Source organism: Buceros rhinoceros, unplaced genomic scaffold, assembly GCF_000710305.1.
Source record: "Buceros rhinoceros silvestris isolate BGI_N320 unplaced genomic scaffold, ASM71030v1 scaffold883, whole genome shotgun sequence".
Lineage (NCBI taxonomy): Eukaryota > Metazoa > Chordata > Aves > Bucerotiformes > Bucerotidae > Buceros > Buceros rhinoceros.
In genome coordinates, this window is record NW_010401612.1 from 31,103 (window position 1) to 47,363 (window position 16,261).

Consider the following 16,261-nt stretch of genomic DNA (forward strand, 5'->3'; position numbering starts at 1 on the left):
GCGGTACCCATCAGCTTGACAAGAGTGGAGTCACACCCAGCCCGAAGCCAGTGCTTGTGCCTGCGGCGATGGCTGGTTGTGAGATGAAGCCCCCCGAGTTTTTCAGGTGGAAAAACTTGCATTTCAACCAGGAAACTCGATGTGCCAGACTGAACGCTCAGCAGCGGGTCAAGCATCAAACCCCATCACTGTTTCTCTGCGCATAATAATTTATGATCCTGGTCTTGACGTGCATTTTCAGGAACAGCCATTTGAATTAGGAGGAAAACAGACATTAACTCCCTTTGACTATTAGGAAGAACCAAGATGGATTTACGGAATATTTTCCAAACATCAGGTACACTCACAGTGGGGGCAGTTTTGCAGGATCAGGAAGGGCATGGAAACAGCACCCAAGGAATGTGTGCCAGCCACAGCGGAGAGCCAGACCTGATCGTGACTTCAAATCTATTTGTCAGCTCCTTTCAATAATGAAAGAATTAAAATTGATGAGGAAACCTGGAACAATCTGAAGTTAATGTTACCTGAGTAATTTGGTAACATCAGGGCTGTGGTTTCTCTCTCCTGTAAACAGTCATTAGACAGACAGGACCCACAAAACCTCTTTCATCTCTCTGTGTCTCATATGGACTGATGGAGGCCTGAGCCAGAGCCCTGGATGGGCCCAAGGCTAGGGCTCTACACAGGGAGAGGTTTCAGCTCCGCATTCAGTTTCAATGCAATTGAAATCGCATTAAAATCAATCCTGGCCAGCAGGAGCCGCTGCTGCAGCCGCCCCTGCCCACGATGGCCATGAGTGGCCTCGGTGCCACCCAAGAACCCATCTCCCAGCCAGCCTCAGCCCTGACATCTGGCACACGGAGCCCACCCTCCTCCAAGCCTCCAGCGCCCGCTCCTCATTGCCGGCTGATTTCCCTCCGCAGTTAATTATTCCAGCTTTTCATTACTCACCTCACTTGCTATCGTTCTTTCTCCCGTAACAAACACATGTCCAGGTGCTCTGTCGAGTGCTGTGGAGTGAAAAGAGTGCAGCCACGGCACCGCCGGCACAGCTCCTGCCTTCCTCCCAAACCGTCGGCCATGGGGCGAGGAGGAAGAGCCTGCCCGGCCCGGGTGCCTGTCCTGGAATGGCACATCTATGGACCCCGGAGCCAGCAGCATCGATCGATAAAACACACACCACCCCGCAACCTCCCTGTGCGGAGCACTGGAGGCAGAACCAGACGGGGGACAGGACGGCTGCTTCATCTCACTGAAACAATTAGTGTCCAATTTGCTTTTTGGCAGAACTGAGCCTGAAGAAAGCAAAGGGAGCCGGAGCCGGGGGTGGATCCTACGCATGGGACACCCCAAAGCGCTAATTGCTCATTTACAGAATGTTGATATAAATTGCTGTTAATTAGCCCCGTAAATGCTTATTGTGCTGGCTAAATTAGCACCTGCTGGAAGGGGCTTGATGTGCCAGTGTGGTTTAAATGTTATTTATTTCTCAGCGCACTGTCTGCAGAGGGTGCAGGATCCCTGAGGGGTGGGAGGGCTTTTCCACACACCTCCCTTTCCTTCATGGCTGGCTGATTCGGGATGAGCGGCTGGAGAGGGCTGTGGGGTTACGTACGACACTGCTGGGCGTCAAGGCAGTGACCAAAGACCTGCCATGTGTTCATACCGTGCCTGGTGCTATAGGACCCAGGGCTGAGCAGCCCCGCGGTCTGTGACTGCCCACTGAGGACGCCAGCAAGAACCCAAGAGGATGGACCTTATGAAGGACACTAAATCCCTTTACAGAAGACTCCAGTGCCAAAACCCAGAGGCAAAGCAGTGCCTGGAAACTGAACAATTATCACCTCAAATGGACGGCCTGTCCCCAGGACCCAGACAAGGAGGGAACCCTCGTGAGCTAGAAGCAGAAAGGACCAACGATAACCTACTGGCAAAGCTTTGTAGAGCTCCAAGGGGTTGTGAGAACCTTTCCTCTACCAGCATCCTCTTAAATCCAACAGGAACACCACCACTTTCTCAAAATCTAAAGCAAAACACATCTCAAGCTCATCATGCCCTGAACTGGTTGTACCAAATTCCAGTACAACCCGACACATGGCCCAGCCTGCTGAAATCACCTGAAAAAAACCCCTCAGCTCCGTCCTACCGCCTTCCCCACTGACCTTATTTCAAGTAAACCAGCTGAGGCCAGACTAGAAGGGAACGAACACAAAAGATGATAAAGTGTCTGTGATCTGAAGAGACAAATAAAACGCAACGTGAAAGCCACAGAGAGCATCAAACTCGCGCCAGTGAAGCTGGCGTGGGCAGAGCAGCAGCAGGACATCAAAGAGCATGTAATGCCCTTTTTTAAACAGGAATTTTGTCAATCAGGGCTGAGACTTGAGCTAATTGCAGTCAGTCATCGGCAAGGGGAGAGAGGAGGCGTTCAGCAGAGAAAGGGGCCTAATTAAAGCAAATTGGGGCATCTTGGAGCAGAGATGCTAGAGCACAGGGCTGGGAGGGAGCGTGATAAGATGGGGGGCCCGTTACCCCACCTCGCACCGCATAGTGCTCCTCTCGCAGCCTTGCTCCGTGCCAGGCTCAGTGCGTCTGCTTCCCCTCACAGAGCTGACTAGGCAATAAAAATCTGCTGGAAAAGCAAAAGAATAAATTCTGCACCCAGAGGGGCATCAGCTCAGCGCCCTGGGAGAAGGGATGGTGACGAGTAATCACTCCCTGGAGTGCAGACTTGGGCTGGAGCGAGGAGGATGCTCCTGGCTGTGTCCCAGCAGCCAGGGAGGAGCCACTGCCTGCATGGACGAGGTGCAGAAATGGGAATGTCTCACACGGGAACTGCAGTAACTCAACCAGCAGCTTTTTAACGTGGTCCCGAGGAGTGATGGACTGCACCGTGTTGGCAGGGGCACAGAGCTCTTTCTTCCTGGCTGATCACTGCAGCAATTAAATGACTAATTTGTTGTCTGGCTGTGCCTTTCTCTAGGGCTTAAAGAGATTAAAGTTTTACCCTGTTGCAGATGTCTCATTTTACAGCCTCGGCATTTAAGCTCCAAAGCATCCCATTTGGAGTCCTGGCCAGAGGAGGGATACAAGGGCAAGAGCAGTGTCACCCCATGGCATCAGCTCCGGTGAGGGAACCCCCATGACGAAGCTTAATACAGGTCAGAGCAAAAACAGATCGACAAACTCCACTGAGGAAGCAGAAACACAAACGTCCCTATTTCTCACTGAAAATTTCAGCCGTCTCAGGTATCTCAGGAAGCACATCAGGAGCGATGTAACAGCATGTTCACAACGTCCCTCTCCCAACTAGAAAATTCTCTGCCAAATCAATTTCCAACTCCAAACAGCAACATGAATGCAGCCCCAGACCTGGATCATGAGAGACATTACCAGCAGCTGGTCTCACTTAGTGCTTTTTTTTTTTCAGTAGCAATATTGAGTCATAAATCCCAGTTTCAAGGGCTTAGTTTGGTTCTTGGAGGATCCTATTCAAGCACCTGTTCTCAAAGGGGCTCTGCTGCTCTAGAGACCCCTGAGCTCCCTGGCAGACGGAGCACCGATTCCTCGCTGGAGGGGTGGGACCACAGCTGGAATAACATCACATCCCATTAGCGCAGAGCGAGAGGAGGGCACCCGAAGGGCCGGTGGACAGATGTTGGCTCAGTTCAGCTCCCACAGATGAGCCGGCCACGCTGCACAGACCACAGCCAGACCGGGGCTGTCTTCCCCAGGCACTGTGCAGCTCCCTGGGGCAGGAGGGGAAAAAGTGGGTGATGGGAGGAAAAAAAAGGGCGTTGGTCTTGCCTGAGTCCTCCCAGTGTGTCTTCGGGAGAGCCGGGACACACTTCTGAGCAGCCGAGGCATGAGGCCAAACGCGAGGTCTGGGATGTCCAGCCCGGGGACAGGCTGATCGTGTGTGTGTGCAGTTCGGCATCCAGAGGACCCTAGAAGAAATCTTTGGCAGCTCATGAAAAAGGCACCAGAAAAGTGTAAGAAAAGCAATGCAAAAATTTATATTTTATTTTAATTCAAAAATTTAAAATAGCTTTCAAATTCAGTAAAGTATGCCTGGACACGATGGAAAGCCTCATATACAGAGACAGATAAATTAAACTGTATATACTGCAGACAAGCCAAGTGTATGGATAGATTACATATGTACACTTTTATGTAAACCATATTTATACATTTTATTACATTTACAAAAAAAAGCAGATCTTCCACTACCGTTTACTACAATAATGAAAAAACATTTACATTGTGTTTTTTAACTGTACAAACTTTTGATTCATAAAAATATATCTCTGTACAAAAGACGGAGTTTTTCATTTTTTCTTTTTTCTTTCCTTTTTTTCCTCTTTTTTTCAACTTTTTTTTTTTTTTAAACATAATGCAAGTCCTCTGGGCACAAGAATGGAGAATGTCACATGTGGAGACCCAGCCAGCTTGCAAAAAAATGGGACAACCCCCCCTCCACCTCCTTCGTTGCTTGGGCAACAGCAAAAAACGGTACGTAATGAGTTGAAAGCAGCAAGTCTTGCTCGAGTGGCGTTTCCCTCCTCCCTGCCTTGGCATTAAAATATCTCGGGGTCATTCTATACACCTGGGCACAGGCTTCTCCTGGCTCTTCCGCTGATTGTGCGGGACTGAGAAAGGTCTGGAAGGCAGATGTGGGCTGCACTGCTGCTGTGTGCGTGTGTGTACGTCCCTGTCCCTGCACGGATCAGCCTGCTCTCCGCGTGCCCACGGCTCGGCTCCGCTCGCAGCTGGGACAGGCTCCTCCTGAGCTCTGGGACAGGAGCCTGGGAAGATTCAGGCTCTGCTGTTGTGGGACACTGCAAAGTGTCTCAGTTTTGGGTCTTGGAAGAGGAGCCAGGGACTACAGACCAGCGCTGCCTTCGGGACCTGCCACGCAAGGCAACCCGGTCCCTTGGCTGTGTTACGGGGGCTGGAAAAGTCCAGAACGGGCTCTGGGTTTGGCCAAGGGCATAAATCACAGAGTAATTTCGGTTGGAAGGGACTTTGGGGTCAAATATGGGCCAGGAGAGCAGACCTGAAGTCGGGGACGAGAAAGCTACTTGCAGACACAAGTCGAGGAACCAGGGGGATGGATATCGCAGTGTCGTGACACCAGCGTGAAGGGGAGGCAGCTCCCTGCCTCACACAGCTGCTCGATAGGAGCAAGTGGAGGGGAGACGGGCCTTGGCCATGCACCTGAGTGCCACTGCAGCCCGGCTGGGGTCCCCTCCAACCTCTCACCCTTCACCTGCCTGTGGGGTCCATGTCCTACAAGCCGGAGGTGCCCAGGGAGGGTCAGGTACTCCCAAGGAGTTTAATCCCCATCACCCACCTCCTGGGAATAAATCAGAGCACCTCTGCCTGCTCTGGGGAGCAGAGATGGCATTTCTTTGGCAGGCTGGCTGTTCAGCAATTAGGTTGTAGAATGCTGCTTACTCTAAGAGCGCTGAATAAGAGACAGAAGTAAAAAAAATAATATATATTTATATATGTACACAAACACACAGAGTAAAAGAACAAACAAAACAGAAAAAAAACTACGCTGCAGGTTTCATTAGACAAAACCACAGCTGAGGCTGGGCCGGGGAAAGCCAGCGTTCAAATGCAAACACGGATGTAAACGCCACCCCAATTCTTTGAACTCTGATTTCCCTTCATGTCTTCTGTAAGAAGCAGCCGCTTCACTGACACATGCTGCTCTGTGTCGCACTTGACTTTCAGCTGGTGAAATGGCCCCACTGTTCCTGGACTCCAGCCTGGCCTCCAAAACGGTGACTCAAACCAAACAGCCCGAAACCCCGAATCAACAAGAGCAGCTCCCCCCTTTATTCGAGGAGGACGGTGTCATCATGAAAGCATCGTTCTCTTACAAGGGAGGAAAAATGTCAGGCTGCCTTATCTGTTCTCAGGAAGGCGAAGGCAACCTTTCCACCCCTGGGAAATAAAGGGAACAGCTTTGGAGAGAAATTAAAACTCCTATTGCGTTGCCATTTGGAGGATCAATATGGAAAGGGCAAAGGCTTTTGAGTGCTACCAGGGGGAAATTAGTATTTGTTAGAGTTCTTTTTACAGAGGTTCTTGTTCCTTCGTGTGTCAGCAATCTCCTGATTAGGGTGTCTGGACACAGCTAAAACTGGCAGCTGCCAGGAGAGAGCCAGAGGTGGGGGGATGTTTCCTTACCAGCCCTGAGAGCTGCCTGAAACAACCATGGGGCAGAGAAACCCAGCAAGAATGCCCAAAGTAAAATGAAATAGGGGGAAGAGGAGAAAAGCTTGTGAAATTTTGCTTTTCTCATTGAAAAGGCCCAATTTGAAAACTCTTCCTCTGAGAAAGCCCTGGGTTAGAAAACCAACAAAGAGCGAACCCACAAAACCAAACGAAGACGAAGCAAGCGCTCATCCCACACTGCTGTTCTCCAGAAACCCCAACCCACAGCTGGTGCAGTGCAACCTGCTTTTGCCTCTTTGTTGTCCAAGCTCTTTCCAAAGTGGTGGGACCCCACACAGCCCACTGCTCCCTCCAGGAACGCCTCACCAAGGGCAGGTTGTAAAAGCCTTCCCATTACCTCGCCTCCCAGCTCCTCCACCTCCCCAGGTCCTGATGCTGGGCTGAGACCCACTGGCAGGGTGGGAGAGATGAGCTGTGCCGGAGCAGACCTGTGGTTGGCTTCGTTATCCACAGCAGGATGGAGAGGGTGGGCGAGGATAACAGAGGATGACCCAGCAGTCTCTCAGGAGCTGACGCAAAGTCCAGCGAGGTGTAGCAGCTTCTCCACAGCCTCAGGGTTGGGAGGAGGGATGTCGGGAGGGAATGGATGGAGACTAGTGAGGTGAAACACAATCATCCACTAGACACCGACCCTGGAGGAATATGGGGCAGAGGGAAGGGAAGGGCAAGAAAGAAGGAAACAGCCCATTATTACACACAGAAATGCTGGGAAAGCCTGCAATAGCTTCGTCACCCCAGACTAAGAAATTTCCAGTCTAGAAGTGCTCTTACAGTCCACAGGGTACTTTTGTTCATGACATTGTTACCACTCTGTGCCTGATCCGCAGAACTTCCAATGCCCTTGCTTTCCCCTCCCCTCTGATGGCTGTGTGAAGTCACATAATGAATTATCTCTCTCAGAGACTCATCTTTCCCTTCACCCGGTGCCTGTTCTCACCACAGGGCTGTAAGGATTTGCTTCGCCACTGGTCCCCAAGAGGTCCTGCCCCAACTGGCAGCGATCACCAAAGACCCAGAGATGGGGATGGTGGTCTGGGTCTTGCCCTGGGCAGAGATGACTTCCTGCGCAATCTCAACCGCTCTGGGTGCTCCTTTGAACCACTGCTTCGATACAGCCTTTACGTAGTGACAAACACGAGGAGCGGGTGGCCCTGTCCCGCTCCCGCGCTCCCTGTCTGTCCACTCACCGCAGAGGGGACAGGTGCTATACCGCTGTGCACACCGTGCTGACTGTGAACTCCGTCTCGTTGGTCATGATGTCTGTGGGCTGTAGGTTTCGGTCATACATCGGATTTTCGAACGTTGCTCGGACGTTGGTGTTCTCATGGCCTGCGTAGCCATTGAATGGGACTTTTGGTCTTCTCCTGCAGGGTGTCAGAGAGAAAATCCAGAGAGGTCAGGCTACTCCTGCTGTGGCCAGCTGAAAAGCCTGACAAGAAGTCAGAGGAAAGGCAAAAGCTGCTTTTGAAGAGGGAAGACACCTGGGGATGCAAGGCAGAAGGGATCTACAGAAAAACCTTACTCTAGACCGTAGCCCCAGCAGCTCCCCGGGCTTTGCTGCAGCCTTTACCGCGTGCTCTCACTGCAGAGCCGCCAGCCTGCACCGTGCTCTGCAGCGCAGCACTTTCTCCACAGCAATGCATAGAGCAGGAGAAAAAACTGATTTACAAGCATGCAAAGCCAGCTTGGATGCTGAGGTAGGAGACTTGCTTTGTCTGTTGCCACAAATGTTAGTAACAGTCACAAACGCTCTTCTCCTAACACCCTCGCCCCTCCACGAGCGCTTGCTCTGTTATTTTTTCACCTTCTGAATCAAATGAGAAACCAGATCTAAGGGGAGCGCTTTTAAGGGGAGCGCTTTTAAGTCGAGCTCTCAAAAATTTCTGCCAGCCCCCTGGTTTTGTGCCTGCTACTGGCACCGCTCCTGAAACCCACCTGTGTTTGTAGAGATATAGCACAAACCCTGCAATAATCAGGGCTATGAAAGGCACAAGAATGGCAGCTGCCACGGAACTGCTGTTTGATGCAAAATGGTGTCCTATTGATTCGGGATCATTTTCCATCATGCTGATGTCTGAAAGACAGCAGAAGTAAATACATTTCAGAACACTGCAGTGGCAAACAGGGTTTGCTCGAGTTACAGGTTCCATCATCAGCAACAGAGTAAGCTGGTCAGAAGCGTTGCTGTAAAGGGTAATCAAAGCTGCTGAGCTGCATGTAGAATGGTTTGGAGATCCGGTCTAGCTTAGACATCCTAATTTATTTAGAACTGCAATTAAAGAGAGATGTAAATAAATTTATCTTACCAAAATGCTGTCTTGGATGCTTAAAGTTAAGCTTTAAGGAAGTTTTTCAAAGGCTGCAATAATGAGCATCTAATTCTCCATAAAGGTGACAAGACTCCAGGGTCAGATTTCAAAAATCCCAAGAGATTCAAGAGCTCAAGCCACATTTTAAGGGGTATTTGGGAGCTTACACCTTGAGTTGTCTAAGCTCTCAGGTGCCTCTCTGATTTCTCAGAGCGAGTTGGAAACACCTTTTGTGGTTCCAATGGAACTTGGGCTTTTAGGTCAGACATCTGGTAACACAGGGAAAAAAAATGGTCCAGGCGCTATTTGTGGCTCCAAACTCTTTCTGTCTTTGAACAGAAACCTGTTTATTTGTTCCTGTAAATGATGTGTAGAAGGAAGCTGGAAAAGGTTAGGTTAAACCCGATGGTTCAATAACGGCCACAAAGACCTGGACCGGCAGGGCTGAAAATTAAAGCCAGGGACAGGAGAAATGTTCCCTGCTTGAAAACCTCCACTAGCAGCAGAATCCAGCTGCAGCAGTCAAAGGAAAAAGCAGCAACTGGAGGAAGTTTACCAAGTCTCTGAAGGCCGAACTGCCCGAAGCCTTTGCCACGCACAAAGCCCTGGTACACAAACGTGCCGCTTGAAGACTCTGACGAGACCTGCAATGACAGGAGAGCAGAGATCAACATGTTCTGCAACACTTCCCGGGGGTTTTGGCACCCACCTTAGCACAGCCTCTTTCAAGTTCACACATAGCATTAATTTCATTCAATTCCCCAGAAAATCATGGCGGTTTTTTTAAGAATTCTGACTGCCCGACTTGTTAGGATTCTCACATCTCAAAGGAAGGAAAAAACTCTCTTTGTTTGCAGTAAACTACAGAACACGGTGCTGATTCAACTGGGACAGCGAAGGCTCGGGGCTACAGCTCGCCATGGGTCAATCAGATGCATGTTTCTTCTAAGCTCCAGCAGGTCTCTTAAGGGCATGGGAAGTGACCAGGCATAGAAACTGGGGTGAGGAGTTGACTCCATAAGGGAAGATCAGCTCTTCTGGCTCGATGTTTAACAGGTGTAAAACACAAATGTTGAATTCATCACATTGGTTTCTCCTTTAGTGTTATCTAGAAGATTTAGCAATTTAAAACCACAGGGCAGTAAAACCCCATACAGCTGCAAGGAGTGTGGAGAGCCAACTGTCACGTAACATTATCTCGTGTGCTGGAAGAATGCCCTATGTCCCCTTCAAGCAGGCAGGTCTCTAGGACAGCAGCCTCAGCTTGTCCCCAGCTAAGGGAGTTACACCCTCAGCTTCATCGAGAGGAAAGCTTGGGTTGTGACAGCAATGGGAGGGGTTGTATGGGTGGACTTTGTGTCTGAGGGGCTCACGCACTTACATGTCCATCTAGAGCCCATTTATCATTTTTGAACTTGTTGAGAAAGATCTCCACAGGTCCCGTGATTTGATAAACCTGAAGAAGCAGGTGCACATCTTCCTTCTTGTAAACGCCTGAAAATTAAGTGACTTTTAATCTCTAGATCACAATGACTTGAGTTTGAAGTAATAAACTTTCTACCTAGAGAGTAGAGAAATCACCTCATCTTAGAGTGGACAACTCCTCCTCCCCCCAACCCTATCAGAGGGACACACTGGGAAACACTCGACAAACACACCGTCCCACCTCCACTCCCCAGGAGGTTGTTACAAGTATTTTGCATGTGGGAAGAGACTCAGCTGTTAATGTTCAGGTTATGTTGCTGGATCAGTAACAACCTGGTGCTCCCCAGAGGGCAGGGACGAGGAACACTCACATCATTTCAGCTAATTTATCCTAAACTGCAAGTCCACCACTCCAGCACCCAGAGAACAGGTGATGAACTGGGATGAGCCGCCTTTCAGGCGGAGTCAAAGCAAACCCAGATACATGATTCTGTTTGGTTTGGTCCAATCAGAGATTGGAGACTTCAAACCTGGATGGTTCTGTAAAGCCCAGTCAGAGCATCACCATCCCTCATCAGGAGAGTACGATGCCCCTCGTCCCGGGATACCGCTCAGGACAAGTGTAAACCCCTGTGAACACCCCTGTCCCGGGTCCAACATGGTGGAACCGGATGCTCTTCTGTTGTCTGGCTTTCTTCTTCCCAGAGAACTGTGGTTCTCCCAAGCTTCTGGGAAGGAGAACACGCCTCTTTGAATGAGCTCATAAAAGGGGGCATTGTTGAGAGATTCAATGCCATTTTGCCATCTTGCTTTCCCCCTCTGCTCTATCTGCCCTCCTCTCTATCTTGTCCGTGCTGCGGCTCTCTCAGATATGCCGCACAGGTCTCTTGAATCTTACGCCCCCGGGCTGGAAACGCTTTATCAAGGAGAGAAAGACATGCCCATGACCTGCTATTGCCCTGAAGCAGTAAAAGACTCCTTCTGCAAATGGGTAGGACCTTCTCCGTTTCTGCTGATTCCCGGCGGGGGTGGTGTGAACTGTTTTGCCCTGATGGACTGACCCAGCAGTACCCCTTATCCCTGCGGCTGATGCAGCAGGCCCCTACGCGCAGCGGAATTTGAAGATATTCCCTTAAGATGCGACCAGGCCGGCCCGTGGTGCAGATGTGTGTGAGGGGGAATCTGGATAGAGCTATCCTTGGCAAAGAAGAGTTCTCTGCAGCTACTCCAGAGGAAAGAAGGACTATGTTATATTTGCATAAAAGGTTTGCTTCAGGAGGAAGTTCCTTTATCGAGAGCATTTTCGTCAGGTGAACGGACTACGGACGGGACTTACTGGGAAAAGCTATCCTTGGCAGAGAAGAGTTCCCTGCAGCCACTCCAGAGGAGAAAAGGACTATGTTTTAATTGCATGAAAGGTTTGCTTCAGGAGACCCCATTATCAAGAGCTTTTTTGTCAGGTGGACAGACTATGGGCTGGCCTTTTCCTCCCCGCCCCCTGCCCCCCGCCGCGTGGTGAGCCATGGGGGGGTGAAGTTTATAAGCGGCGGGGATCGGTCCAATCGGGAGAACTGTACACTATGTAACTGTACATTTTTTATCTATTCTCCATTATCTCTTTCTCTCCCTCTCCCAGTCCGGTTTAACTTCAAGGGCGTCTGCATTATTAAACTTTTCTGTTCCTATCGCTCATATATGTAGCCTATGTGTTAGCATTTCCTAAAGCCCTAATGAGCTGTTAACAAGCTTAGAAGTTTCTGTGTGTGCTTTGGCTGGCTTTTCAAGCCGACACATACACTATCTCGTCGCATTTCCTTTCGGTGGGAAACAGCCCCCCTTTTCAAACTGCGACAGCCCCTTACCCGACACGTGGAGCTCCACGCCGCTGTGGTCGATCAAAGTCGCGTTAACTTTACTGGTGGCAGGGGCGCAGCTAGTACAGCCCCCCTTTTCAAACTGCGACAGCCCCTTACCCGACACGTGGAGCTCCACGCCGCTGTGGTCGATCAAAGTCGCGTTAACTTTACTGGTGGCAGGGTCGAAGCTAGTGACAGACAGCATTGCGGGCTGCTTTTTCCCCATGTATTCGTAGGAGCCTTTCCAAAGGGAATTCCTTGCAAACACATCAGCAGGCACTAGAAACCACAGCAATGGGGGATGAATAAAAACAAGAGCGCTGCCATTTATTTCCATTTCTCAGGAATCAAAACAGAGCAAATTTCTTTCTTTGAATTCACAAATACATCTTTAAATATTTCAGATCCCTCCCACTCTGTTATCATCACCAAGTACAAAGCCAAAGAGAGGAGAACAAACAAGCTGATGAATTTAATTTTGTTGTTTTGACAAAACATGCTACTGAAGTTTTAAAAAACAAACCACCTCCCAAAACAATTTATCAGGAAGAGCTAACAGAACCAATTTTTTTAAAGAAGGGCTAACGTAAAACATCCTAGAGGGTTCGAATCTCTGGAGTGGCCTGGGGAGGGCAGTGGATGTTGGTGGCTCCTGTCCGTTCTCCAGTGAAGCATGAACAGGATGGGGCACGCGGGCTGCTTCCACCAGCACCAACATCTGCAAGGCAGCGGGTTTCTGGCTGCCCTGGGGAAGGGACAGGAGGGGATGGACCTGGTAAGGTCCAGGTCCAGTACTATCGCGTCCCACAGAAAAGCGAGCCCTGCTATGGTACCTGACACCTTGGCGAGTGGCGGGTCCCGCGCGGTGCCCACTGGCCTCCCGCTGGGGCGGACATCGGCTGAAAGAGAGGGGACACCACAGCTGGTGAACACCGCGGAGTCCCACGCGGCTCAGGCGCTTCTGCTGTGCTGGGACCAGGAGAGGACAGCCTTCGGCTGGCACTGCTCACACACATACCGTGGCTGCACGTCCCTGGGTACGGGGGCCTGCCCAGCCCATTTGGAACAGCATGAAGCTTTTATTTGCTGTCGTCCCCTGCCAGCTGCTCCAAACCGGTGTCCAGAAAGAGCTAACAGGCTCCACAAGAGCCACAGCTCTAACTCAAGCTCAGACTGTTATGTGTTCCTGATCTAAACTCTGAGGTAGGTGAAACATGAGTGAGGTAAAGAACAACCTCTGCCTTGTGCAGATCCCAACCGTTAGGCAGAAAATCCCCCGGGAGCTGCCAGGGCCCCTGCGAGAGCTGGGTCTCTACAGCCAGCTCGTCCACACAAGCACACGGCTTCTGGGGGGGCTCTGAGAGAAGAGCTGTTTTCTCTTGGGCCGCAATGCTCCCTCTGCAGAGGTGCGGGCAAATGCCAAACCAGGGTCACGCTGCTTAGAGATTTTACCCAGGCAAATAGGCGGCTTCCCCGTCCAGCTGCCATCTGCTTTGCAGGTTCGATGCTCCGACCCTCCGGTGAGGTAGTACCCGCTCTGACAGGAATAGATCAAGGTGTAGCCCAGAGACGGCAGATCCAGAGCACCGACGTTGGCGTGGGAGGGCGTCTCCGGCTGCTTACAGTGGTGAGCTGAAAGGCACAAGGGAAATGGAGATGAGAGACACCATCAGTCATACATGGAGGAGCAGCAGAGTGACACCAGGATGTCAGCAGGGACAGGAATGTCTTCAAGAGCGTTTTACAGCAAAAGCTTTCACTGCTCACAGAGGGAGACAAGGCCATGCCTGGATTGTTCCCAGCCAGATGAATTAACGAGGCTGCTTCCCATGCTTCGCTGCTAGATTGCTCTTTCGGGCCAAAGCTCTCAGGAGATCCTTCCTTGGCTTCCATGAACTGAAAAATCAAGCTCTGCTATTCCTCACCTTTTAAGGGGAAAAAGGCAAAACCAAATGATGCTGAAGACACCTTTCTCCTGCCTTTAGCTGTGAGCCTAGTACTGTGTTCCAGGTCCATCTGCAGACTGAAAGCTGCCTTTACAAGACACCAACACCTGGTGAGTGAAGCCAGCTGTTCCAGTGAGCACACTACACATCTGGTTTTGAATAATCTCTCTTCATGGGACCAGTATCCCACAAATAATTTGCACCCACATGTCCACGGGATCGGAGAGGAGGTCCTCAGAAGCGTGCAATAATCAAATTCCTATAATTGCTCAATCACCTTCAAGATTTGGCCACAGGTATTGAAGCTGAGCTTGTCCAGCTCCCTGTCACCAGAGCGAGCGTGTGCCCACACCACTCTGTCAGGTCCTGTTGTAAATGTATCCCTACTTTCCCTCTGAAGTTATGACACAAACCCAATAAATCACAGAGCTGGGAAGCTCCCTCTCACCCATGCTGTAAATTTACCCTCTCTGTAGCTCTCAAACCGCTCATGAATGAACCCAAATCCTCTGCAGCCTCCGTGAGGTATTATCTTCATCCTCATTTTATAGAGGATGAAATATAAAACCCAGAGAACTGAAAGACTGACCCGAACTCGCATGGTCTGGCAGCGGCTGTTCAGCACTCATTAGCAGTAACCGCGCCCAACCCCGCGCTGCGAACCGAGAAGGCTTTACACAAAACCTAACGGCCTTAAATCTAAACTCGGCAGTCCTCGCTGGCACAGTTAAGTCAAAACCATCTTCTCTTCCAACACACTCAGCACCAGGAGCAAAATCCCACCGGCAGCCACACTCTGCTGCATCCCTGGGGTCTGCCAGTTGAGCAGGGAGAACCCCGTGAACGCGGGGGCTCTCTCCCACCACCCAGGCGAGCAGGCAGCTCCCTGATGCTACGTGTATGAGTTTTTAAAGGCGGGTCCCGGTTGGGCTGCTCACAGCACGAGCACCTAGAGGGCTTGTTAGCGGAAAAGTATCTCACCAATAAACCACCTCACAAGGGAGAGGAAAAAGCTTTTTAATACTCCGTATACAGAGGCCATGATGGATACTATCACTAAAATACATTAAACTCTTGGTGCAGCATGGAAAAGATGATGAACAGCTTAAAAGAAAGAGCACTGTGTTATTAAAGACGAGGAGAAACACGGCTGTGCTGGAGAGCCCTTCTGGCTAAACGTTACTCGGTCCCTGGAGTGCATTCACAGCTCGGCCATCAAATGCCGCTTCAGAAGCGCAAAACAAAGTCTCACCTGGAACTATGTCTCTGAGGAAGGGACAAGTGAAAACATCTCAGCTGAAATCAGAAGTGGCTGCTGGTATAGCCATGTCAGGAGAGGAGTGATTGTGTGATCTCCCTATTCTTCACGAGTATCTTTTTTCAGAGCTCTTCCCCGACATTACAGCTCGTCGGAGCCAGCAATGTGGTGAAGCACAGCCACAAAACAAGCGACAGCCCAGCTCAAGGCACAACCCCCCTTCCCAGACTTACGGACGCAGTCCGGCTGCACGCCGCTCCACGTCAGGTTGGGGAGGCAGGTCCTGGTGGTGGAGCCCTGCAGCAGGTAGCCCTTCTGGCACTTGAAAAAGATGATGCTCCCCACCTGTCAGAGGAGACAAACCTCTGAACCCTCCAGGGCAATGGCATTCAGTCACGCTTATAATGCAAAAGGACTTCTATAACCCTCCATCTTCTGTACATGGGAGAGAGCAGCCACTGCCTCCTGCCCACAGCACCCTGCCTGAGCCTGGTGTTGAGAAGGCTCTCAGAGCCCCTGGAAGGCTGCAGCCTTCAGCCGTGCAGGGAGCTGCTCCTCTTAGGGATAGAGGCAAGGCTGCTTTGCCTTTAGATACGGCAGCACCAGACATCGGTGTTATTTAGAAAGGGCTGAAATTTTTGCCAAAAGGGACATTCAATATAAATAGCATCAATAAACACCCCCTAGCTACAGTACAAATGCCAGTTTGGATAGTGAATATCAGTATTAGTTAAAAACAAGAATTCATTAAAAGCCAGGATTAAGGTAACTAATTAGCAGCAAAACTGAAAGATCTGCCCTGGCAGGAGTGGCCCCACGGAATCAGCTATCCCAGCCCCGCGGCCTGCTCTGCCTCAGCGGGGAACGAGCACCCACGGGGACGGCAGCGGAGCACACTGGGGAACTGCTTTGGCTTTCTTCTCTCCTTTCCACTGATTTCACACTGTACAGGAGCCGAGATTAAAAAAAACACTTACAGAATTTAGTCTGAAAATGAATGGAAATCATGTCTCTGATGTGAATATTAACGACACTAATAACTATTAATTAGCACTGTAATTAATATCATAAATAATGCACTGCTAGCTAATCCCGTACAAACACACTGAGGTCTAATGGAGCACACGGGGATGCCCTCCTCACAGGAGGCCACATTCATCCATGTCAGGACTCGGACATGGCCCAACCACAGCCAGTATCAGGGTGCAGCCGAGGGGA

General features: G+C 50.5%; 1 protein-coding gene across 1 annotated transcript in view; it reads right to left on the bottom strand.

Moving 5' to 3' along the window:
* Nucleotides 1-7,453: 7,453 nt before the first annotated feature.
* The window catches only part of CSMD2 (CUB and Sushi multiple domains 2), a gene marked incomplete at its 5' end in the record, with an annotated part of 130,994 nt that continues 122,186 nt past the window's right edge, over nucleotides 7,454-16,261 (bottom strand). Inside the window, 8 exons of the mRNA XM_010132318.1 lie at nucleotides 7,454-7,613; nucleotides 8,185-8,323; nucleotides 9,115-9,202; nucleotides 9,940-10,052; nucleotides 11,957-12,118; nucleotides 12,673-12,738; nucleotides 13,292-13,471; nucleotides 15,277-15,388. Coding sequence (XP_010130620.1) covers nucleotides 7,454-7,613; nucleotides 8,185-8,323; nucleotides 9,115-9,202; nucleotides 9,940-10,052; nucleotides 11,957-12,118; nucleotides 12,673-12,738; nucleotides 13,292-13,471; nucleotides 15,277-15,388 — 1,020 coding nt within the window. The remainder of the gene's footprint in view (nucleotides 7,614-8,184; nucleotides 8,324-9,114; nucleotides 9,203-9,939; nucleotides 10,053-11,956; nucleotides 12,119-12,672; nucleotides 12,739-13,291; nucleotides 13,472-15,276; nucleotides 15,389-16,261) is intronic.